A 26,496-nucleotide genomic window follows, 5' to 3' on the forward strand; every position below is an offset into this window, starting at 1 on the left:
TGAATGTCTGAGCAAAATTTAAGAGCGATAAAATGCTTCCCTGAATTAATCTCCGTTTTTGGGCATCTCACCCCACTGTGCGACGTAGCCAGCTGTTCATTACCCAACCAACGATTAGAATTTCTTACAAATTTTCCTCAAAATATCTAGAAATTTTCCATTTCAGGGGCCCGGACAAACCTTGGCTATTATTTAAAATATTTGTATTTAATTGCATTTTTTTAACTTTTGTGAGTCAAGGTACCAGGACCGGTATTTTGAATAATCATTCTTATAAAATATATGATAGCTCCTCAATTTTCCTCGAACATTAATCATTAGCATAATTCTACCAATACTATATCTACAAAAGAGTTCGGATATATTGGTCTACTACTTTTAATACCATCCACACAGAAGGTCTGGATTTTAAAGAACAATAACTACGAAGAAACAAAATTAATGTCCGACTTCTTTTAAACTTCGCATTTCACAATGTTTCACTTTATATAAGATCTAGGTTGAAAACGAGTTATATAAGTTGACTTCCTCGAGCACAAAAGTGCAACATTTCCAACAATTTGCATCGTAATATTCGTATTATATTATATTTCTGATACCTCAAAATCATAAACCACATATAAATTGGTATCGATTCAGATATTGCTATAGCTTCTGTAATATGTACCCCATGACAATTTTGTCGATATCGATTCAGATTTAGATATTTCTCCCGCATATATTTCCCTCTTATTTAAAGTAAAAACTAGTAAAGAAAGTCTAAAATTTGGGCGGGGCCGACTTTATGATACCCTACACCCCTTTGCATATTTAGTAGAGCTTCATATAACAAATGAAAAATATAACAAATCGGATTAACAATATATGTGGGAGCTTTAAATTTGACACACTTGCTTCTATGCTCAATTCGGTCGTAAGTGCCAAATCTCATCCCATTTGGGCTAATATTACACGTTTGGTGCGCAATAAAAGGCAAATCGGACGAAGATATATATGGGAGCTATATCCAGATCTGAACCGATCTCGATAAAATTTAGCAAAGGTATTTCTGTGCTATACAGGGTTGCCCATATTCGACGGACCTTTGGGCCCATTCCAATCGACGAGGCTTGTCCGCAGGCAACATTCTTTGCGTCAATTGAATTTTGTACGGGAACAAATGCAAATCAATGCGAATAATCCGTTGTAGAGTGGACCGAGCCATGCCCAACTGCTGAGAACGGCGTTTTTGTGATGTTCTTGGGGACCTCTCAACACTGGCTCGTACGGCAGCGATATTCTCGGCCGATCGCCTTGGTCGACTTTTATATGGCCTCTTCGGATTAGAAAGAGCCTTACCAGTCGTATAAACGCTTAATGGTGTTCTTAGAAGGCGCACTTCTCACATTTTTTAATGTTTTAAAAGCACGTTGAGTTTTCACAATTGACTTCTTCTGTTGAATGTAAATTTCAACTATTTCAGAGCGCTCGCGTAGCGTGTATTGGTTCATGGTAAAAATCTGCTTGGACTGACGCTTCAAAAGCGGTATGTCATTAAGCGATGTGACATCTCTGTCAAAAGTTATGGCGTTGCCAGATGGGTCCGTCGAATATGGGCAACCCTGTATTTGGTCTATTTCCCCAAATATCGTTGTTACGGAGTGCATATTACGGCTGCGGAGGACAAAAATATCAAATCGAGTAAACAAAATATATGGGAACTACAGCTATATATATCGGTCAATTTAATGCGACTTGTACAAAAATTCATGGACAAACGGATAGACTCAGAATGTGATTCTATGCAGATCGTCAAAAGGAACTATGGGTCTATCTCGTTTCCTTTTATCTGTTACAAACAAATGCACAAATACATAATACCCTGACCACCTTGTAATGTGGGGTATAAATATAACAAAACGCGCCACTTTTGTTCAATCAGAGTTATGTCATCAGGTTCCCACTGGAATAAAGTCTGACAAGTTGGACCGAATCTGTATATATGTTTCATCCAATTTTAAAATTTAAGTTTAGACTAAGACACAGACTGCATAAGTTTGGTTCCGTCCGATTTAACAAAACTGAATTAAAGCCGTAACTCGCAATCGACAAGGATCATAATTGACATTGTTTACATTTCTCATAAATTCCTAAATGATGGCAATTTTCAAAAAAAAAAAATAAAACCCGTTAAAATTTTTGTTAAAATCTTAAAAATACCGAATGTAGCCGTTATATTAGCCATTACAATATTCAAATCCGAAACTTGAAAAAAATCGGTGAATAATGTAACTAAAATCAGCAAATTACCGAATACCATTTTCAGCACCAGACATCATATACATTTGAGTAAAATGTTATCAACCTACGTCATTTTGTTTGGACATCGCTAATTCGAGAATTTTATGCTGATCAAGAATAATATACTTTGTGGGTTCTAAAATGTATATTTCAAGGTGTTTCAAACGGAATGACAAACTATGGTGGAGGGTATAAAAAGGACACACCATAGAATGGGCCGAAAAATAACGTGCCAAAAAATGTCACTCCACTCTACTTTCATAATTTCACTCAAAATAAATATCCTTTAAAAAGTTCCCATCAACATGTTTTTATTGTTTTCCAAAATAAATAGAAAAGAGGGCGTTAAAAAAAATCCAACACTTCATTTTAATTGAACAATAAACAAATAATTTCAATTCAAAAACAATTCAGTGTTTTATTGTTATTTTTTGGCAACACCTTTCAATTTGGGTAAACTCCTGCATTTTGCAACAACAATACTTCATCCCCCGTAGAGTAAAATTAGGAAGCTCTCTGGTTTGCAAAACAAAATAAAAGAAAAAAAAGCAAGGTGCTCTCCCAAAAAAAGGCAAAGGTGTTGCCAAAGGTCCAACACTTCTTTCACCAACAAAAAAAAATACCAGGACATAAAGGTGACACAATTTCGTAAATTAACTTCTGCCACTCAGCGGGATGATTGTTTTGGTCGCTCATGAAGTGAGAAGTGAGGCACTCCTCAGTAAGAGGTGTTGACAAATAAACTAATTCATAAACACGAGCGAATGTTGGCCTTTTGCATTGTCAAACAACTGCAAAGAGAGAGCGAGAGGGAGTGACAGAGAGCACGGAGACACGTGCATTAAACAAATGACTGCAAATTGTTGACACGTGATTCCAAAGTGAGCCATTTAATGTTGTCTCAATTAGGACGACTTCCGGCTAATACGGTTTACCATGCCGTCTGTCTGACAAATTGTTATAGTATCAACTACTAATTCCCCTCAACGATAGTGTCTCCCGTTATTCCCTTAATGAGAATCGTTCCACATTTTATTATTCCAAAGAATTGTTTACCAAAATATTAATATGCAAATCCAGCATTTTTATAAAATAAATTTCCAAAGAATAAATATTCATTAATACTTTATTTGTAAGAATTGTTTATTAAAATATTGATATGCAATTCAACATTTTATTCCAGACAAATTTCCAAAGAATTGTTTACTTAAATATTAATATTAGCCTAAAACTGTATTTTCTTTTCTGCTGCATTTCCGACAACGAAAATGCAGCAATAAACAGAATTTTAGTATATAAGCCAGTGAAAAATAAAGAAAGCAAGTTATAATTCCAAACCACACCAAACGTCTTTTTTTTAGTCAAAGTTTTTCCCGCAAATAAAAGTGGCGCAGTCGGTAGGATACCGCAAAGTCCTATCCAACGTATAAAAATAATAAAACAGATTTTATTGTGCGCGATAGAACTAGGATTTTAATCCTTAGTGCGGTATTCGAAATATCCTTTATAAGATTAAAGGATACACAAATTTTATGAAGGAAAAAAAATAAAAAGGATATTAAGAAATATCCCTGTGACTAAAAAAAATATTAGTGGAACCAGAAAGGATATAAAGATCTATCCTTTTGGTGAACATCCTTGTGTCAGAAGGAAACCTAGTGAAAAAAAAAGAGGATATTAAGAAATATCCCTGTGACTAAAAAAATATTAGTGGAACCAGAAAGGATATAAAGATCTATCCTTTTGGTGAACATCCTTGTGTCAGAAGGAAACCTAGTGAAAAAAAAAAAGGATATTCCTTCAGTGGATTATAAACTTCAAAAAAACAACAACCATAATATAAAGACTGATTAAAACTATATTAAACAAAAAACAAGAAAAAAATAACCAATACAACAACAAAACAAAATAAAATTTAAAATACGGGTCTAATACAAGCAAACAACAACAAGGAGAAGTAATAAAACAACAGCAACTATTGGAGCAATATTGTAAAGAAATAACATTACCAACAAGCCAATAAGGAACAGTTCATGCCGAGAACTGCACCGTGGAAGACCCTACTACTAAGAAGAAAGTAAACCTGCAATCCTTAGCACCAACAACCAAATTACAAAGTAAGACTATCTCTAGAAATCTATAATTAAGAATAACTTGTATATTTTATAAGAAAATATTTAACATACCTTTGTGAAAAATCGTGTAGGAAAATAATTCCCTACAAGCAATTGTTGAAAATTTTTTTTTTCCTCTCCTCCCTCTTTCCCATTTCAATGAGCGATAGTGACTCATTATCAGAGTACCCATCAGACTTTGAATACATACCAAGAAACTCTAATAACGGGTCGACAGCATTAGAACTTGACTCAGGGATTGAATCGAATGATGGATACCTGACTGACGAAAGAACAGAACATTACATTCGTGACATAAGAAGTAGCAGAAACAGACGCATTTTTAGAAAGAAACTCAGACAATATTTTAGACGTAGATAAACAAAAAAAAAAAAAAAAAAAAAAAAAAAAACTAAACAGGACTATAACCCAAAATATAAAGGAAAATAAATAACTAAAATGGCAGAACAGGCCGAAAATCAGATTAATAGACTAATCATAGACCCGCTAAAATACTTAAACAACTTACCGGAGTTCTATGGGGATTCAAAAAACTTACAGACTTTTACTACCCTCGTTGACCGAATTTACCCACACTTACGCACATACGACGAATTGTCCCAATTACTTTTCTCCGACATTATAAAGTCCAAACTCAAAGGAAAAGCTAGGCAGGCAATTGAGATAAACTGCCACGCGATTTCATGGACTGACATAAAAAACATGTTGCAAAACAATTTTGGGGACAGACGTTCTAGTGAAGAACTTTTCGACGAACTAAGGAGTGTGACTTTCAGGACGAACACACTAGACTTCTATAATGACGTAAAGGACAAATTGCACAGACTAAACAACAAACTGGTAGTTATACTAGGAGAAGGTGAAGCAACTAGGCAAAGTGCGATTAATAATAAACGCACCGCTTTAAACATTTTTAAAAGCAAAATTCCAGAGCCTATGAAATCCATCCTGCTCTGTAGGAACCCAGGAGACTTGGAACAGGCCATGGACATATTATTTCAAGCCGGCTACGCATACACCGGAAACAATGAAAATAGAGCACAGACCAATGCACAATCTAGTAAACGAAGAAATTACCAACAACCATTCGTAAACCAAGGAAGAAATTACCAACAACCATTCCCAAACCAAGGAAGAAATTACCAACAACCATTCCCAAACCAAGGAAGAAATTACCAACAACCATTCCCAAACCAAGGAAGAAATCACCAACCACCATTCGCAAATCAAGGAAGAAATCACCAACCACAATTCATAAACCAAGGAAGAAATTACCAACAACCATTCCCAAACCACGAAGGAAATTTCCAAAACCCTTTCCATGCAAACAGACAAAACACTAGAAATCAGCCTGAACCCATGGAAATAGGCACAGCCGAAAATTTTCGGGACAGAGCCTCGACAGGCAATTACCATATATAATGGTAAAAACCAAGTTAGGTCATTTGAGACTGATAGTGGATACTGGAGCCACTAATTCAATTATTAATCCAGGAATTTGTCATCCGAAATGGATACACCAAATAAAACCTCTTGTTATTAAAACTCTCCAACACCAAGTTACCATAACAGAAAAGGCAGTAATTCCAGCATTTCAAGAATTTAATATAACTAATAATGCGTTAGAGTTTTATGTTTTAAAATTTCACAATCACTATGATGGATTACTAGGCAACGATATACTTAAAACATACAATACTTGCATAAATTATAAAAACAATTCCATACAAATAAACGGACAGGACATGCCAATACTTTTTGACAATAAAAATAGCGAAAATAGAGAAGAAACAAATGACAAACCAATATTTTTTGAAGAACAATATAACAAAAATTTAAGTAAAATCATGCCCACGCAGAAGGTAGGCGATGATACCAAGGATATGAAGCAATATCATAGCTTGGAACAACAAATTAGGACACAACACCTTAATTCTGAAGAGAAAAGATGTCTCTTACAGCTAATAAAAAAATACTCTTCAATCTTCTTCCAAGAAAATACTCGATTGAGTTTTACCAACGTTATAAAGCATAAAATTCGGACAACAAACAATGTTCCAATAATTAGTAAATCCTATAGATATCCTTACATACATAAAAGAGAAGTCGAAGGACAGATACAAGAAATGTTGCAAAATAATATAATAAGGCATAGCAATTCGCCTTATTCTGCCCCTATTTGGATTGTGCCAAAAAAAGCCGATGCAAGTGGGAAGAACAAATGGAGACTTGTCATTGATTACCGTAAATTAAATGAAGTTACAATCGATGATAAGTACCCCATACCTAACATTGACGAAATACTCGACAAACTGGGAAGATGCCAGTATTTTACAACACTTGACCTCGCAAAAGGATTTCATCAGATTGAAATCGAAGAGGAGGACATCCATAAAACTGCCTTCAGTGTAGAAGGAGGCCATTACGAGTTTTTACGAATGCCGTTTGGGCTAAAGACAGCCCCAGCGACATTCCAAAGGTTGATGAACTACGTCCTTAGAGACTATATCAACAAAATCTGTCTGGTTTATCTAGACGATGTGATAATATTTTCCACCTCACTGCAGGAACACATAAATTCATTAAAACTTGTTTTTAACCGTTTGCAAGAAGCCAACCTCAAGGTCCAATTGGACAAGTCGGAATTTTTAAAAAAGGAAACTGAATTCCTTGGCCATGTCGTGACATTAGAAGGTATAAAACCTAACCCAAAAAAAATCGAGTGCATAGTTAACTTCCCCATCCCCAAATCACCCAAACAAATTAAACAGTTCCTAGGGTTAACTGGTTATTATCGAAAATTTATAAAAGATTATTCGCTAATAGCTAAACCCATGACAAAGTGTCTTAAAAAGGATGCCAAAATAAACATATCCAATCCAGAATATCAGGAAAGCTTTAATACGCTAAGAAACTTACTAATACACGACCCAATCCTCGCTTACCCCGACTTTACTAAGAAATTCACCCTAACAACAGACGCTAGTAATTTTGCCCTTGGAGCGATACTATCTCAAGATAACCACCCGATTTGCTATGCTAGTCGTACCCTAAATGATCACGAGATCAATTACAGTACGATAGAAAAAGAACTTCTAGCAATTATTTGGGCCACAAAATACTTTCGCCCATACCTTTTCGGACGCAAGTTCATAATCGAGACAGATCACAAACCGCTAACATGGCTCTTTTCGATTAAAGAACCCAACTCAAAACTAGTCAGATGGAGGCTCAAGTTGTCAGAATTCGATTATGAGATTAAATACAAAAAGGGAACAAAAAACAGTAATGCAGATGCATTATCAAGGATCGAAAATAAAATTGTTGAGATCAATTCATTAGAAAACATCCAACCCATTCTTAAAGAGAGCGATTCACCTATAAATTTATTTAAAAACCAACTCATCGTAAAAAAAATTCATTCCGGATCAGCAAGGATAAAAACCGAAAACATCTTTCAGAATATTAGAAAAACTGTAACAATAAAAGAACTAGATAAAGAGTATGCAATTATGATTTTAAAAACCCACTGTCACCCAACACAAATAAATGCAGTTCTGATAGACAATGAATTTTACGACACTTTCAGAGACACTTGTAGGGAATTCTTTTCAAATAATAACGGATTCAAATTAATCAGGACTTTTAAGAAACTAGACGATATAGAAGACGAACTCCAACTAACAAACATAATTGAGGAAGAACATCTAAGCAAAAATCACAGAGGAATTCAGGTAGTGTTCGAGGAACTAAAAACAAAAATTTATAACCCCAAACTTAAATTAAGGATAACCCAGTTCATTAACAATTGCGAAATATGCACATTGGAAAAGTATGACAGAAGACCACCTAGACTACCTTACAAACTAACGGAAACACCCACAAAACCCAGAGAAATATTACACTTAGACGTTTTCTATACACTAGAGAAACAACTTTACTTAACTATAATTGACAAATTTTCAAAACACGCCACAGCATACAAAATTAATGGAAGATCATGGATAGAGTTTAAATCAAAATTAATGCAATATACCAGCACATTTGGAAGAATAGAAAAAATTGTTGTCGACAATGAGTTAGGATTTAAAGCCATTCCGATTCAAGAATATTTAAGGAAAGAGAACATTAATATACACTACACATCAAACAGTAACCATACATCCAACGCAGATATCGAACGACTTCACAATACATTGAACGAACACTTAAGATTACTACGACATGACGAACAATCCAAAGACGAAACGACAGAGGAAAAAATATCACGTATCATTGGATTTTATAATAATACTATTCATAGCACCACACAAATCAAACCTATAGACTTTATAAATGGCAAAGTACATGAGGATAAATATCCCGAAATACATGATCTAATATTAAAGAAGAAAAATAACTATATTAATAAACTTAACAAAAATAGAACCGATATAGTGATAGAGGAAGGTACAAACTATATAAGAGAAATTCGAGGGGGTAAAAATCATAGGAGGTACAGAAAGATAGAATCTAAGAAAGTCGATGAAGATCATATTGAAAACACAAAAACAGGGCATAAATATTACAAAGCACATATAAGACCTCAAAAGAAATATCAAGACAAGAATAACCCAAAAATTAAAGCAAAATCTAGATAATTACCATCCCCTTTCAGATGATTAACTGGATCATAATAATGGTTGCATTTACTACAGCAACCAAGGCCCAAACTATCGACTTACAAGACTTATCGAACAATAATGGTTACATACCGATAAAAACAGGAGAGACCAATACCGTAGAACACTACATAAAAGTACTGCACATAATAAACACTACAGAATTCGAACGAACTATGGAGATAATTAAAACCAACATTGACACCCTAAAGACATCCAGTAGTGAATCAAAAACATTAATCAGTACAATAAACAAGAACTTTATGCTACTAAAAGCGAAAATAGAAAATCTTAACCCACATTTTAGAAAGAAACGGGCACTCTTAAACATTATAGGAAAAGGCTTAAAAATGATTGCAGGTACAATGGACAGCGATGATGAAGAACAAATAACTGAAGCTCTCAAATCTCTACATTCGAACGAAGAAAACTTAACTAACAAAATGAACAAACTAACTTATATAAACAATGTCATGAACTCCCAAATCCAGAACATAACTAACCATATAAACTATCAGCAAAACATTATCGGGGACTACTTAGTCAAATTCAAGAATATTATAGGGAATAAAATTTCAACCATAGAGGACGAGATAACATTTATAGAACACATATACCAGATTAACAACGACATCTCACTCCTACGGCATCACGTAGACGACATAGGACAGATTATTTTCTCCGGGAAACTGGGAATAATTCCCACAGATATTCTCACCCAAACAGAACTCGATTTAATCACAAGCTTTGACAGCTATACCAATATAAAAGTAGCCATAGCACGTAATGAAGGGAACGTTATAATAATTCTCTCTATACCACAATATTCCCAAGATTCACTATCCAAGGTAACATTCGTACCCATTCCTGACGAAAATAATAAATCCATAATGGTTAATCATTCTGATGTTCTTATAGATTTAGAAAAAAATATTTATAGCACGTATATTAAAGATAACCTAAAAAGAAATCTTATAAAAATTAATGATAATTGTTTGAACAATATACTAAACTTTGAAGAAGCTAATTGCAAAACGCAAACATTAAATACCCAAGAAATTAGCGAAATAATTCCAGGAGTATTAATCCTTAAACACTTTAACAGTACGATATCACATAATTGTAACAAAGATAAATTAAAAATTTCAGGAAATTACTTAATCAAATTCGAAAATTGTGAAGTAAACACGTTAAACAAAACCTTTACGAATTTTAAAATAAAAATACAAGACAAGTTTATCCTACCTAACCTTATAACAAAAATTAAAGATACCAGTAACACAACACTTGCAGACATAAAACTTGAAAATTTATATCTAAAACAAATAGAATACGAGGAAACACTGAAACAAGTACTATATACAGATAAAAACTCAAAAATAATTGGCTATAGTATAGATATTTTAATCGGTACATCAATATGTATCTTAATTATATTTATATATCTCTTTAAGAATAAACAAACCTATGTTCCAAATGTACAATTAAAAAACCAAACTATTATAAACAATCCGGCAAAGATAATATAATTTCGTCGGAGCCTCAAACTAAGGGTGGGGGTGTTATAGTATCAACTACTAATTCCCCTCAACGATAGTGTCTCCCGTTATTCCCTTAATGAGAATCGTTCCACATTTTATTATTCCAAAGAATTGTTTACCAAAATATTAATATGCAAATCCAGCATTTTTATAAAATAAATTTCCAAAGAATAAATATTCATTAATACTTTATTTGTAAGAATTGTTTATTAAAATATTGATATGCAATTCAACATTTTATTCCAGACAAATTTCCAAAGAATTGTTTACTTAAATATTAATATTAGCCTAAAACTGTATTTTCTTTTCTGCTGCATTTCCGACAACGAAAATGCAGCAATAAACAGAATTTTAGTATATAAGCCAGTGAAAAATAAAGAAAGCAAGTTATAATTCCAAACCACACCAAACGTCTTTTTTTTAGTCAAAGTTTTTCCCGCAAATAAAAGTACAAATCTCAGGGATTATTTTTTTATGCAATTGTTGTCCAACAACGGGTAGCTAAAGTGTGCGAAATTACAAAGTCGTAAGGCTCACAAAGAAGTTGTTACCGACGGTGTTCAGGTGGAGTCGATGGTGAATTAAATGTATATATCTAAATGTTCAGTGTTAAATAAAAAGAAATTATCTAAGCCACTCTTGGTAGATCAAAATGACCTCCGCTCTAAGAAAAATATTGATGTGTTTTCTATTGTCACCACACTATGGAGAACGTATTATGTTTGTTATTCCGTTTGTAATTCCCCGAAATAATTACGTAAGACCCCACAAAGTATATGTATTCTTCATCAGAGTAAAATTCGAATCTAACGATGTCCTTCTGTCGGTATATTTAATCATGCTATATTTCCCATTTTCATATAGACCCCATATAACGGTGGCTCACGATCGTTATTATTGCGATTTTAGCCCAATTTTTAACGGAATTGTTTAAAATGTTTTCATCCACCTCCTGTGGAGCATATTACACGTTCAGCCCATCCAACTTAACGGTGTTACACTGGTTAACACTCTCTCTCTAACTAATTAGGTCATCAGCAGACATACATCTACCACACATGACCGTCTATGCAACATATAATATTGGGGAGGAGTAAAAACTCACTAGTCTTTATTACTGGCTACAAAGGAAAACGGCCTGCATAACTCGCCTTTGCTGGCATCCTTGCCTGGCTTCAGTGGCGGAACCACACGACATGTTTTTTTGGGTTCAGGAATTATGTGGCAGCTTCTGGTCTTTTTAAGGTACTCGACTCTCAGTTAAGTTTATTTTCATAACGATACCGGAGTTATGTAAGTAGGTTTACTGGCCACATATTTTTCTACTGAGTAGCACTAACTTTGCCGGGCCACACCGGAGTCTCATAGTTTACCACATGCCGGCCTATTGCATTGTAAGAGGTCAACAAGGTTCTTTATCAGATAACCAAGTACTGCCGGCAAGATCCTTGAGAACATCGTCCCTACTTCTAATATTATCGCATATAGCCGTGATCTGCGCGGACAATTTGAAGAGGCCATCAAATGTGACCTTGGAGTAATTGGTCGGAATTAAAACACCATAGACCTGCACGTCCAGTGACAGCCTCCACTCCGCTGTTCATGTGATGAAAAGTTGTGCCGTCGATTTCTTGGCATATATTTTCAAATTCTTTGCAATAAAAAAGGTGTTTAGATCAATGACAGATGTCATCAATGATGGATCCGAACGCTATGAGCGAAGGTACGCTCATACGCGCACGTTATTATTTCTATGCCGTCTGAAGGGATGTGGAATGCCATAAAGGTAGACGTTAAACAGTTCCAAAAATTTCGGGACCACACCGACCATTTTCAGGATATCGAGATATTATTGGATAATGACAACTCGAGGAGTTTGGTATTATACTGAACTTCTGCCTCATCCAGTTGCTTCAACAAAACCATAGAGATTTCATCGGGTCCAAGCGCTTTAGATGACTTTGAGAGCGACTTTAGATGACTTGGGGAGCGACATAACCGTTGCCCACAATTTTGTAGATCCGGTATCGATGTTGCAATGCTTCAGATGTTCTACCCATTTTTTCCGCTTGACAACTAGCATGTTTAACTCCGGAGTTAATAGCGAAGCACATCTCGGTCTTATTTCTGCTATTCGACCAGCAGGAAGGGATGAAATCACTCGTCGTAAATTGTGGCGCTACTTCCTCGGCGGGTTAAGATCTGATACGATGTAGTACTCTTCATTAAGCCCTATAGCTTTAGGGGTACTTGACAAATTATCGCCTTAAAAATCCAGCACACCATTTCCAATCAGTCACCATTGCGTCGTTAAAAATGACTGAGATCCTATCATTATTTTTCGCAGAGTTCGAGAACGATTTAATCGTTACCCACAGCTTAGTCATATCGGTTCCAATGTTGCAACACTTCAGATGGTCTAACCATTTTTTCCTCCTGTTCTCCTGTACCAACTTTTTAACCTTCAATCTTTTTTCGCTGAATTCAAGATGAGTACGGTTAGAATTCCGCTGGTGTTTCCGTGGCAGGAAGAGATCTGATATGAGTTGGTACTCTTCTCTTCGTACCCCTAAGGGCACGTTAAGTAGGCAGCGCACCTCTTCGGATCCGTTCCCAAGAGTTTGTGATCGATTTAATCGTTACCTACAATTTATTCTTATCAAATGGCCTTTCTACTTCTACCTACATCAATATTTTAATCTCCAATGTCAGTTCTCTGACTCTGGGATCAAAAGGGTGGGACCGCTAGTCCACTGTCTCTGCTGGGAAATTTGATGCTATTTTAGAGATTTGACCAGGAGGAATATTGCGAGCGGCTGCAGCTTAGTTGATGTCACCGAAAGCCCCTTTCTGCAGTTCTTCAAAGCGAAGGTACCAAGCTGTCTGAATTCTGATTTTCCCATGGTTAAGGAAAGTTAGATCACATTCTCATTTACAAGGCAGAATGGGAGACAATCCATTTTTTCTGCCAACGCTGATCCCTTCTGGCCAATACCTAGGACCAATACCACAATCCCTGGTGGGCATTGACCTCCCCTTGTGCCAGGTGGTTATTCCCTACCAAAAGCGGACTAATGCCTGGCACATAACTTGGTTCACAGCTATCAATACAGCAGTTCTACACTTGACCGATACCCCCATATTTTCCATGTGCGTGTTACTAGAAGCTAGCTCAAGCGAGATAGGTCTGTAATGAAAAGCCTCGTATAAACAGGAGCACAAATCCCCCAAGTTCACTTTAGGTGCGATCTTTCTTCAAAAAGTTGTAACCTTAACAACCTTGTAGACAGTGATTTTCATGGAGTTTGGTTTCTGACACCTCTACAATCAAAATATTCTCCCCATTCATAAATTCCATTAATTTATCGCAATTAAATTGAAATCCGGAAACCCGGAATCCATCGCAATTAAATTGAAAAGACGATGCGCAATCCGGAATTGGGACGGCAATATATGGCGTGAGATGCTGCGGTGGATATTGCTGTTCAGGAGACTGCGGTAGAGTTCCATACTCCGACGATGATACAGACGATAACACTGGTGAAGACAACGAAGACATGGACCCGTTGAGAACTACACTAGGTTGGTCCAGAACATTCTCTATTATGCACAAAATCTCTGCATGCATTTCATCGCACCGAGACAGAATTGTGTTGGATTATGTTTTGACATATAGAACAGAACCATGGTCCAGTGTTTTCTTCAACCCCAGTACGAACTAAAAGAATCTGGAGCAGGCATTCCGGGATGTACTGGCTTCATGAAGTCACATTAATGTTCTCAATTTCGACCTTGTAACAATGATTTTAAACCATTCTTCTTAAAATGTTGCCCCAACATTTCCAATTGAAACTTAACTTTAAAGCCATCGAACAAATTCCGCATCTAATTAGTTATACAAATATCAGCAAAATATGTACATGTATGTACATGCGGATGTGTGTCAACATTTCATTTACATTTCAAAATGGGTAATTATTATTTTTTGTTCGCCGCTCTTAATTTTTTTTGGATTGGATTCAAAATATTCCCAAATTACAAATTCAAGTTTTAACAATTATTTATTTTATTTTTGTGCACAAAGAAAAAAAATGAAAACATCAAACAAACGAACAAACAAATATCTGAATGTATGGCTAGCTAGCTATAGCTGTACACTTGTGTATATAGATAGCTACATGTAGTGTATGTATGAATATAGTGTAGTTGATACTCCATTATAATATCTATGCAATCATCATCATCAATTTGTATGAATGAATGAATGAATGAATGACAAGGCAAGTATGTTTGTATTTGTGTCTGTCTATCTGTCTGTATGTTTGTGTCTGAGTATTATTTTGTATTATTAGTTATCATCAATATATTGATGGCATTCGATACAACATTATCATCATCATCATCATTAGTTGTTGCGTTGTTGTCCTGTTATTAATACATGTAATTGGCTGGGTGTGTGTATGTGTGTGTGTGGATGTGGGTGGGTAGGTGCTTCATTTTTATTGATGATTATGATGTCCCATCATCGAATCCTTGGCACACAACTTATCCATTTGTTCGTTATAGAATGAATTGAAATTAATTCGATGCACCAAATTGATGAAACGATCCGATGGATTATCTGAGGCCACATCATTAATTTGCTTCAACAGACCAATGAGAAGACCAGTGAATTCCAAATCGAAACGTTTGACACGTTCAGAAAATGTATCGGTTGGAGCCATGGACGACTCAGACTGTAAAACAAAACAGAAAAGAAAATTATTATTAAATATATGAAATTATCGACAAGTTTTTTTGGTATTAGAAGATGTCTTATGGCATTAAAATAACGAAAATGAAATAGATATGTACCTGTCTGCAGATGTTTCCTAGAGTATTTGAGGTGAAATTTTGTTTTTTTTTTATTGTTTTTTGGGTTTGTTAGTTTCAAAGAAAATTTTAATCATTTAATTGAAATTAAAATGTGATATTGAAATATAAACTTTTGGGTTATTATTCCTTTTGTGGTATAAGTAAGCATATTCTGAATGGGTGTTAGGTAGCAAGGTTTTCGACCTTGAGAAATGACTAATTTTTTCTCCTTAAAATAGTACAAAATATTATCCTTGTATATCCTACATAAATTGACGGTTTCTTGATACAGCCAACCACACCACGCTGTTTGAGGATGTAGAGACAGATATACTCCGGCCAAGTTTGAAACGTTGAATAATCAACCATATGTGTGGACGCCAGTTGTACATGGAATTCAGGAACAAGAAGTCCTAGGTGGTGGAGTAAAACAGGAATTTCCCCAAGGTGGTGTGATATATCCGGAGCTGTTTAAACTGTACCTTTCCACAGCTATCTGCGACAAAATAAAAAGTAGAAACACGGTCCGCAGAATTTGGAGTTCAGACAAGGAGACCTCTTATAAAGCAAAAGGTTGGTCTGTGGTCTCAGTGTGGTCTGCGAATATACAGGGTGAGATGAAAAAACTGCAACAAACTTCAGACTGCTGTCATTTCTAAGCCACTCGTCCGACAGCTGTTAAAATTATTCCAGCGACAGCTCATTATATTGCTTACAAGCGTACAGAAGCATTTTGGTGAGAATTTTCCAGAAAAAAAGTTATTCGTAATGGAATTCAAGCGTGATAGTGTGTTTTATTTTATATTTGGCAGGAAAACCACAAATGGCTATCGTTAGAGCACCCCAGCATTTAAATGTGAATAAATGTTTTGTGTCCCGTACCATCGCTCGTTACCGTGATCCTGGTAGCGTAGCCCGATGTTAAGGAAGTGGACGAAAGAAAACAGCAAAGTCAGCAGAAATAGGTCGAAATGTAAAGAAGCGACTTGATCGAAACCCGCGTCGCAGTGGCCGAATAATGGCTCGTGAGCTGAACATATCGCAATATTCCATTCGGCAAATATTGAAAAATGAGACCGAGGTAAAGCCATTGAAATTACAAAAAGTGTAAGAACTTACACCGCAACAGAAAGAAAATAGACTCAAAAGAGCTAAAGAGTTGCTTCGCTTGGCCGAAAGTGGTGAACTGCCAAATTTGGTTTTCTCCGATGAGAAAACATTCCTTGTCCATTCGTTGTCCAGCAGTAAACAAACAAAATGATCGTGTTTACTGCCAAAAGAGGTCAGCTGAAAATGTACACCTTCGTTTGGCCACCAGAACTCATGCGCCGGTCATGGTGATAGTGTGGGCCGCCATAACAGCCGATGGTCGCTCTCCGCTCGTATTAATCGACCGTGCCATCAGATCGCAATCAGAACGCGCCACCCAAGAATAGTTACAAAATGAGGTTTCTCGCTTCATTTCCAGCGCAAATGGCCACCAAAATCTCCGTATACCAATCCGTTGGACAATTGTTTCTGGAGTATTTTCGAAAACAAGGTTGGCACTAAAAAATACCAATGTGTCGATCACCTCAAGCAAACACTTCGCCAGGAATGGGCCAAAATACCGCAGACGGTTTAATTGGCCGTTTGAAGGCTAAAATTCGTGCCGAATGTGACCAATTCGAACAAATCTAAAATTATTCTAAAATTTGATGCTATTTCCGGCATTTTTTGCTTTCATTCAATAAAATTAAAAAAAAAATTTAAAAATTACGGCTTTTGACTTTGTTGCAGTTTGTTTTTTATCTCCTCCTGTAATTTGCGGAGCCTGGAAAATAAACAGAATAGTCCAGCAAATAAGGCCAGATAAGGATGCAAGGAAATGAGGGTCATACAGGTCGATTTCGTTTTTGTAGTTGGTGGTAAAGATTTTTGAGACAACGCTGATAATCAAGATGATTTCCGAAATTTAGGGATGATTCAGGGATTTAACCTGTACCTTTCGAAACTCCGTTTCCTTCTTTTGTTCCCTCAACGAAACGAAATTCCGCATATATACTATAATCAAAGTGATCAAAGCTGCCGCCAAATCTAATAATTTTGGGAGAGATTTGGATATAACTCTCATATATATCCTTATCTTATTTCTTGTTTATTGTGCAAATAATGGCTAATATCAGCCCAAATGGAGAGAATTTCGTGACGTACATTTCCATTTTGTGAAACTCGGCTCCGATATATACTTATGCAATATAATTCTTCTCGAAGTGATATCATGCACTCTATACCAATGTGTATAAAAAATTAAAATGTCTCCGTCAAATTTAGTGAAAATCGATTCAGAATTGGATATGCCTCCCATATATTAGTTACCACTAAAACCAAACTATAACTGCTCTAAAGCCAAATGTTGATAGGTGGTATGATCTACTTCAAATACATTCTTTTGTTACGGGAGCTCTACTAAATATGGATAGTGGTGTAGGGTATTATATAGTCGGCCCGGCCGACTTTTGACTTTTCCTTACTGGTTCAAATTGGTAGAGTTGTTCTGAAACCTTGTGAGTTTAGACCCAAAAAGTTTCGAGCGGATGGCCATGGATAAACGGATTCACCTCCACACCATTGAGCAAAACGATCAATATTCTGATGGGCAATTAAATATAATTGGAATTTCTACAAAGAATTTGTTTAAATAAATTAAGCACGCATTATTTACATGCAAATACGTGTGTAAAAAATTAGTAATCGTTTACAAATGAAGAGAAAAGATTTATAATTGTGCAAATTAAAAACAAACCAAAAATAGTGTCAATATTATTATTCTGTTGTTGTTGTTATGAATAATCTAATGTTTTTGTTTACAACAAATACCTGTTTGTGACTAGCAAATTCATAGTCAGATTCAGAATTTTCCTCATCGTTACTGTCGCACATCATCGAAGTAAGTTCGGCATCAAGGAAGAAACGTTGCGATTTCTTTTTGTGGTTTTGGACAATCGCAAACGTGGTTTGGGGAGATGAATTAAAATTACAATAATTTATTGTTGTTTTTTAATTATTTATAACAATTGCAAAGAACGAAGTTAAAGAAAAAGGGATATTTTTAATTAAGTTTGAGTTGTGAGTATTAAAGTTTTGAAAGACAAAATGAACGCAACAAAAATCCACATCTTTGCATTAAATGTGCAAAATATGTTACAAAAAACAAAAGGTGCGAGTCAAATTTAAATTTAAAAAAATATATAAATTATTAAATATTATTTATTGTCCACTTACCTGTATAAATTCACAGAATTTCAAGCAAATGTTGCACATTTTAAAAATGGAACGATTTAATGATGTGGCATCGGTGAGCATGCAATTTTTCAAACAGGAATCTAGGAAATCCTGATGAAACGACAATACCTCATCGACATTTTCCACCTAGAACAAATTACAAAACATTATACATTTTACACAGCTAAAAAAGGGAATTTATTTACCTACCTTACTCATGTTCTGTATAAATATATGCCAATTTGGTTCAATAACTTCAATCATCATATAATATTCAAGATTCTGCACAGCATTCATCATCCGTTGACGCAACGTGAATGCTGAACGATAAAGTTCGGCCGCCTGCGGTGAAAACTTTTTAGCAATAGAATTTTCTTTCCAAATTCTAAGTGTTGTCGCAAAAGCGAAAAGAGAGAAGAAGGGTTGTTACAATACAATCGAGTATGTGCGAATAATAATAGTTATAAGCGTTAGATACTTACTTGCACAATTGCCTCTCCACATGTTTGCAGTAGAACAGTTGCCGGAATAACATTTGATATTTGGAAATCGCAATGTGATTCAATACCAAAGAGACAGGCCACTTGACTTCATAACGAAATGCAAAACACTCCAGGCCATTCAAGTCGAGGCGGTCATGGGTTTGCCAATATTCTGAAAAGGGATGGAAGTGGATCAATTTGTTCTGGCTAGTTTCGAGAGGTTTTCAAATTGAATATTAACAAGTTAAAAAGTATCAGTCGGTTTAGCCGACAGATGTATACCCTGAGCCAATGTTCAATTACTTAAATAGTTTAAATAAATTTAAAAATGCCATAATTTTCACATTTTGTTTCTAATTTTTTTTAATAAAATCAAAAAATGTCGGAAATAGTATCAAATTTTATAATAAGTTTAGATTTGTTCGAATTGATCACCTTTGGCACGAATTATGGCCTTCAAACGGCCAATGAAACCATCGCACGCTGCCCGAATGTTGCTCTGCCGTAATTTGGCCCATTCCCGGCGATGCGCTTGCTTGAGGTGATCGACACTTTGGTATTTTTTAGTGCCAACGTTGCTTTTCAAAAAACTCCGGACACAATAGTCCAACGGATTGGTATACGGAGTTTTTGGTGGCCATTGTGTGCTAGAAATAAAGCGAGGAACCTCATTTTGTAACCATTCTTGGATGGCGCATGCTGAGTCCGATGGTGCTGAGTTCTGTTGGAATGCCCAAGGCTTTAATAAACTCTCCAGAATATTTTCAAGATAATGTTCGGCATTTATTCTTATGCCACGGTCGATTATTACGAGCGTAGAGCGACCATCGGCTGTTATGACGACCCACACCATCGCCGGCGGGTCGGACAATTGTTCACTCTGCTGGTAAATACGGTCACGGATAACGTCACTGTAAGTCAGGATCGTATCGTCCCCTCCTGAATTTATACTCGTGTCCTTTGAACGGTCCTGGGTCGTTGCTTCTTCCGAAGCAATTTGGCCATTGGAGTTGTTGGTGTTTTTAGGTATGTTTTATTTAAACTTTTCTTGTCCACATGAATCTCGGACTTTGGAGGAGACGAGGTCCACCATGGCATAGCCTCCCTACCATGCTAGGGACTTGGCATCTAAGCCTGCTACACACTGAGGCGCCCAGGTATCAGTGAGGCAACCGTTCCAATACAGTCGATACCCTCACTGCAAACCGAGCAACACTGATGGGCACACGACTGCTTATCTAACTTCGCAGCTGCCCAATACATCTATTGGCCGTTTCACTATCCGCAATCTGTGGACGCGTCCGGTATCTATTGGCCGTTTCACTATCCGTAACCTTTAACCTATAACCTTTGGAAAATATTTAATTGCCTTTTCTAAAAAATCTAAGGAATGCGTTCAGATTACTTTTTGTTATAAAACCAGTAGTTATATTTGCACCTACATGTTAACTGGTATCCCCTCCCTTTCATATTTTCCCAACACTCCACTTCCACACTTACCTTCCTCGTTGTTCATAATCTTAGACATTTGTGTTACCAAATCGTATGTCAACAATTCACAATGGACATCGTCTTTGTATGGATCATGTTTGGCCGATGATAGACGTAAAGTTAAACCCAAAAGATTTTCCAATGTCATCGGCAGGACTTTGTCAACGTTTTTGGCTAATTCATCTTCACAGGCATCCATAAACTGGGTTATAAAATCGCCCTGATGCAATAGCAAATAACGTTTAACCGACATCAAATGACCCATCAAATCGTTTTCTTTGAGTAATACTTCCAAAAGATTTTTCGATGCAAAACGATATGCATTCTGGATGACAGTGATGTGATTCTGATTGGTTGGTGAGAATTGTAGATTCATTGTTTGCGGTGGTGTGACTTTCTTTCCACACTGGCGAATAACATTCAGGTATTTGCCGGTGCGTAAAATAATGTCAGAAACCTTGTCCAGAAAACATGGTATACGTTCACGTCGTATGGTGTAACTGGAAACAGATATAGGTATTTGATTATTGTAAATTGAAAATGTTTGGGGGTGAGGGGTGGGTGAAAGTAATTACCGCTTTTCCCAGTAATCTGCCGAATAATGTTCGGGCAATTCTTCACGACGTATCACTTCATTGTCTTCCACCAAAAACTCTTGTTGTGGATCGTTGATGACACCCTTTTGTATCCACAATTGCAATATGTTCATGTATGGCATTGCAGCTCGCTGCGTGAGTTGAATTAGGAATTTCTGTGACTCCTCATCGCCTGTGAGAGCACTTATTTTATTGAATAACAAGGTAAGGGCTTGACCACCACGTAGTTCGTTCTGTTAAAAATACAATATTAGAGGGATTTGGGCTATAAAAGAAAATTTCAGTTTGGAATAATACTCACGGCCACAATGAGAGTCACAGCCCCTGCCAAGACTTCCATGGTATTGAGGGTTGGTCTCACATAGAACAACATTTTGTGTAATGTTAAATTGCCAGCATTTAACTCGGATTCCAATTGTGCCAAGAGGAGCTGGAATGGAATGTAATGATATGAAAAACAGGTCCTCTCTATCAACTTAACCTTGTTCATCAACGTTTTCAGGCCTAGACACAGCATTCACAAGTTCGCTAGTTTAGTATCAGATAAAGTGGGCCGAAGTGTTCCACTTCATCTAATGCCGATAAAAATATTGGGAAATGCAACATTTATAGAAAATCAGATATATATTACAACTTTTATGAAAATGATTGTTAATCAAAAATGTGGAGGTACCAGAAGGGGTAGGTCGATACCTAACATCTTCACGCCAGATTTTGTGTTAATAAAAATATTGAGATGTGTGACATTTGAAGAGAATCGGAAGTTAATTTCGCATTTTATGAGCGTTTTTGTTATTCAAAATTTTGCCCCCTTTGTGATGGAGGTACCAGAAGAAGTGGATCAATTTCCGCCATTTTCAAACCAGATCATGTGTAAATAAAAATGTTGGGATGTGTGCAATTTGAAGAGAATCTTATGCTTATTTCACATTTTACAAGAGATATTAATGTTCTAAATTTTGACTCGTTGTGGAAAAGGTACCGGAAGGTGTGAAGCGATATATCCAATTTTCACAACACATCTTGTGTTATCAAAAATGTTGGGATGTGAGATGAGATATACAGGGTGAGATGAAAAAACTGCAATCAACTTCAGACTGCTGTCATTTCTATGCCACTCATCCGGCAGCTGTTAAAATTATTCCAGTGACAGCTCATTATATTGTTTATAAGCGTACAAAAGCAATTTGGTGAGAATTTTCAAAAAAAAAATCTATTCGTGATGGAATTCAAGCGTGATAGAGTGATTTCTTTATATTTGGCAGGAAAACCACAAGTGGATATCGTTAGAGCTCTCCAGCATTTAAATGTGAATAAATCTTTTGTGTCTCGTACCATTGCTAGTTACCGTGATACAGCTAGCGTAGCCCGACGTCAAGGAAGTAGACGGAAGAAAACAGCGACATCAGCAGATATGGTTCGAAAAGTAAAGAAGCGACTTGATCAAAACCCGCGTCACAGTGGCCGAAAAATGTCTCGTGAGCTGAACATATCGCCATATTTCATTCGGAAAATATTGAAAAATGAGCTCGGGGTAAAGCCATTGGAATTCCAAAAAGTGCAAGAACATCTAACATACACCGCAGCAGAAAGAAAATAGACTCAAAAGAGCTAAAGAGTTGCTTCGCTTGGCCGAACTGTAGTGGTGGTGAACTACCGAATTTGGGTTTCTCCGATGGGAAAACATTCGTTGTCCAATGAGGTCAGCTGAAAATGTGCATCTTCAGTTGGCCACCAGAACTCAAGCGCCGGCCATGGTGATGGTGTGGGCCGCCATAACAGCCGATGGTCGCTTTCCGCTCGTATTAATCGACCGTGGCATCCGAATAAATGCCGAATATTATCGCCAAAAATATTCTGGAGGGTGTATTGGGCACCTAAACATTTTGTCCGCAGACCTTGGACATTCCAACAGGACTCAGCACCGTCGCACTCAGCACGCGCCACCCAAGAATAGTTACAAAATGAGGTTCCTTTCTTCATTTCCAGCGCACAATGACCACCAAAATCTCCGCAAACCAATCCGGACTATTGTGTCTGGAGTATTTTGGAAAGCAAGGTTGCCAATAAAAAATAGCAAAGTGTCGATCACCTCAAGCAATCGCTTCGCCGGGAATGGGCGAAAAAAAATCGCGGGCAGCGTGTGACGGTTTCACTGGCCGTTTGAAGGCCATTATTCCTGCCAAAGGTGACCGATTCGAACAAATCGGATGCTCATTTCGCGTTTTAGAAGCTTAATCCAAAATTTTGACTCCTATTGGGGGGAGGTAGGAGAAGGAGTGTATCGATATCTACCATCTTTGCACCATATCTTGTGTTAGCAAAAATATTGAGGTTTGCCAAATTTCACGGATCGGATGCTTATTTCGCATTTTATGCGAGTTATATTTATCCAAAATTTTGACCCTTTGTTGGTGAGGTACATGATGTATTGGACCTATATTGTCCATTTTCTCACCTGACATAACACTGGTGCAAATATTGGGATATGTTAAGTTTGCACACAATTCGATGAAAGGATCATTGTTCTATTCTTTAAATTATTTCCTGTCAACATTTTGACCTTTTGTAGGGGAGGTAACACAAGGAGTGGACCGATATTGGCCATCTCTAAACTCGATCTAAATTTGACAATAGTATTACGATGTACCAAGTTTAGATCAAAACGCATACTCCCTTCGAGAAATATCGTGAGCACCTACTAGACAGACAGACGGGCGAACACCCCTAGATCGACTCTAAAATTCCTGAAACGGATTTTAGGCAAAGAGACTTAGGATCTAAAACCGTTATGTCGATGAGGCACATTTTGGCCCTATCAAATGATATGTACCTTTTGCAGCCACATGGCTGAGGGTATAAACAGATTCATACCCACAGCATTTGGACACTTGTTTATGAATGCTTTTTGGGGAGCGTATACTCACATAGTAATCATGTATTAGATTATTTAATGCCTCACTTAAGGCCTGCAACACCTGACTGCAATTGGAAAATGTTGCTTTCTGTATGAACTGTTGTATGCAGGCGTAGTGTGATGCCAGCGGTAAGATTTCTTGGGCAATATCACGTAACGAACTGTGAATTTGTTCGGAAATTTTAAATTTCATCGAAAATGCTTGCAAATTGCCATCACGCACAGCGTCCAATTCCGGTGTTATATAGGAACCACGCATTCCAGTTAGACAATAAATCAAATCATACAGCAGCAGATTCTCTTGGCTACTTAAGGGTATGGCAGCAATATTGCTCTGTTGAAATTGTATATTTTCGATATTATGGAAATCCCACAGGGCATCTATGCGGCTATTGTTTTTCGTCGAAGAAGGAAATAAGGAACAGCCTCCCAATGCGGGCATTGCCGATGGTATGGGGGTTGTGCTCAAGAGGCCGGCACTAATAATTGAATTATTGTTTTGGGCCGTACGACTTAGGCCACCACAGGCTGCCTGCACCACACGTTCTTTGATCTACAAAAACAAAGGGAGATCTTCAAATGTCTTTTTCATTTCACATTGACTTCAAACCCACCTCAGACACCCGATCTGGTGTGCCATTCTCAAACATAGTCTTGGCCAACATGGGTGTAGAGCTGGACATATCCTTTTTACGCATTGTTTGCATAATGTTGGTCTCCGAGTAGTGATTCAAAAAGTTCAACAAACAGTAGAAGGGATCTTTTCTGTAACAAAAAAAAAAAACAATTCTGTAGCAAAATACACCACTCCCAAACGAAAGGACCTTACTTCTCCAATAGCTTTGCGGCCTCAATCAGATTATCCGCCTGTTTAGGTTGATTTTTTGATATAATTTCCAAAATTTTTAACAATTTACGATTGTTGCGTTTCTCCTTGGTAATGCGAAACTCTCTCAATACATCGTCCGCACTAAATGTTGCACTGTAATCAGAAAAAGTTAAGGAATTTTTGAATACTGAAAGCAATTGGAATTATCGCGCTCTATCGATTCTACACGGTGCCACCCAAAAACGATCACACAAAATTCAATCTTTTGCAAAAAATTAAATTTTTTTGACCATCTATTTCCAGCTGGGCCTGCAACTTACTTGGAATGCTCTATTAGCTTTTTGAGTGTCTCTCTGGTTGGATCCTTTGCCATGTTGTTGCCTTCATTCATTATTCCAATATTCAGCTTAATATTTGTTTGTTTATTAACTGTTAATTATTTTTTCCCCCAACAACAATTGACAGTGCAAAATTATTTTTGTTTACACTCTCTCTCTCTCTCTTCTATATGTGTAAGGGGTTTTTAAGTCGATTTCTTGCAATCGATTAATTTACTTATGAAGCTTATATCATGTTCAAATGGGCAATTAAATTTCCTCCTTGATCGCTCTTAAAAATACAGAAAATATTTACCACATTTAAGAGGGAGAATTCGTGCAATCATATATTTACAACACCACAAAGTTGAATGTATGTATTTATATGAATGTTACCGAAATACGTCAAACGTACACATTTTCAAGGTTGAACAAACTCATTGACAAATTATATCAAATATCACGTAAGTGATACCAATAAAAAATGCAACAAGTTGTTTTATTTTTTTCTTTTATTTGATATGAAAGAAAATAGCGAAAACGTTTTTCATCTAAAAACGAAATCATTTGTTGGTCACAAAAGCTGTAATATGAATTTAGAATTCCACAGAATTTGAAAAAATGGTGATTCCTATGCCATACCTTGTTTTTACTGTACCATGTATTAACTCTCAGGAGATATTGAGTTAGGCTTAGTTGACTTAGTTCGATTTTGGGCCTAGGCTCCTTTGTTCATTTCCAAAGAAGCCAGCCGATGACTTAAGCCAGCCAAATATGCTCATTATGTATTTCCAGCCTAAGAAAGGTTGTTCAATTTCAAAGAAACTAGAAAAATGCAACTCTATACTGGATTCTTATAGTGTCGAATAGACTTCGAATAGTTGGCTTCTTTAATTTTTGTTCTACCTTCCGTAATTTTGCCATGATAATAAAAAATGAAGTTATAAATCCATAATAGCTTTTGTAAAAAATATATGGATCTATGGTGCATAGCGCCCGATATAATTATTTTTGTGTTCCTCTACTTTTTTAAATGATAAAACTAGAAAAAAAGCAACATTCGCTCTGACAGGCCTACTTTGCCCGGAAAATATGGGAACGGAAAACCAGTAAAAATGTGTTACGTGCC

The 26,496-nt window shown here is 36.5% G+C and overlaps 1 protein-coding gene across 2 annotated transcripts; it reads right to left on the bottom strand.

Annotated features, from left to right (window-relative positions):
* Positions 1 to 14,659: 14,659 nt before the first annotated feature.
* On the bottom strand, positions 14,660 to 25,547 carry LOC101897475 (gamma-tubulin complex component 2 homolog). 2 transcript variants are annotated; one of them, XM_005187191.4, is made up of 12 exons: positions 25,371 to 25,547; positions 25,051 to 25,203; positions 24,836 to 24,986; positions 24,232 to 24,774; positions 21,606 to 21,734; positions 21,284 to 21,537; positions 20,718 to 21,208; positions 19,218 to 19,389; positions 18,946 to 19,120; positions 18,736 to 18,882; positions 18,331 to 18,435; positions 14,660 to 15,353 (listed from the first exon to the last, which is right to left on the bottom strand). In XM_005187191.4, exons 1-12 carry the CDS (start codon positions 25,439 to 25,441, stop codon positions 15,117 to 15,119), a joined length of 2,628 nt encoding a protein of 875 aa, XP_005187248.2. In that variant the 5' UTR covers positions 25,442 to 25,547; the 3' UTR covers positions 14,660 to 15,116. The 2 variants fall into 2 exon arrangements, with proteins under 2 accessions (XP_005187248.2, XP_011294060.1); XM_011295758.3 differs by lacking the exon at positions 18,331 to 18,435.
* Positions 25,548 to 26,496: the final 949 nt, after the last annotated feature.

This window comes from Musca domestica, unplaced genomic scaffold (genome assembly GCF_030504385.1).
Source record: "Musca domestica strain aabys unplaced genomic scaffold, Musca_domestica.polishedcontigs.V.1.1 22, whole genome shotgun sequence".
Classification (NCBI taxonomy): Eukaryota; Metazoa; Arthropoda; class Insecta; order Diptera; family Muscidae; genus Musca; species Musca domestica.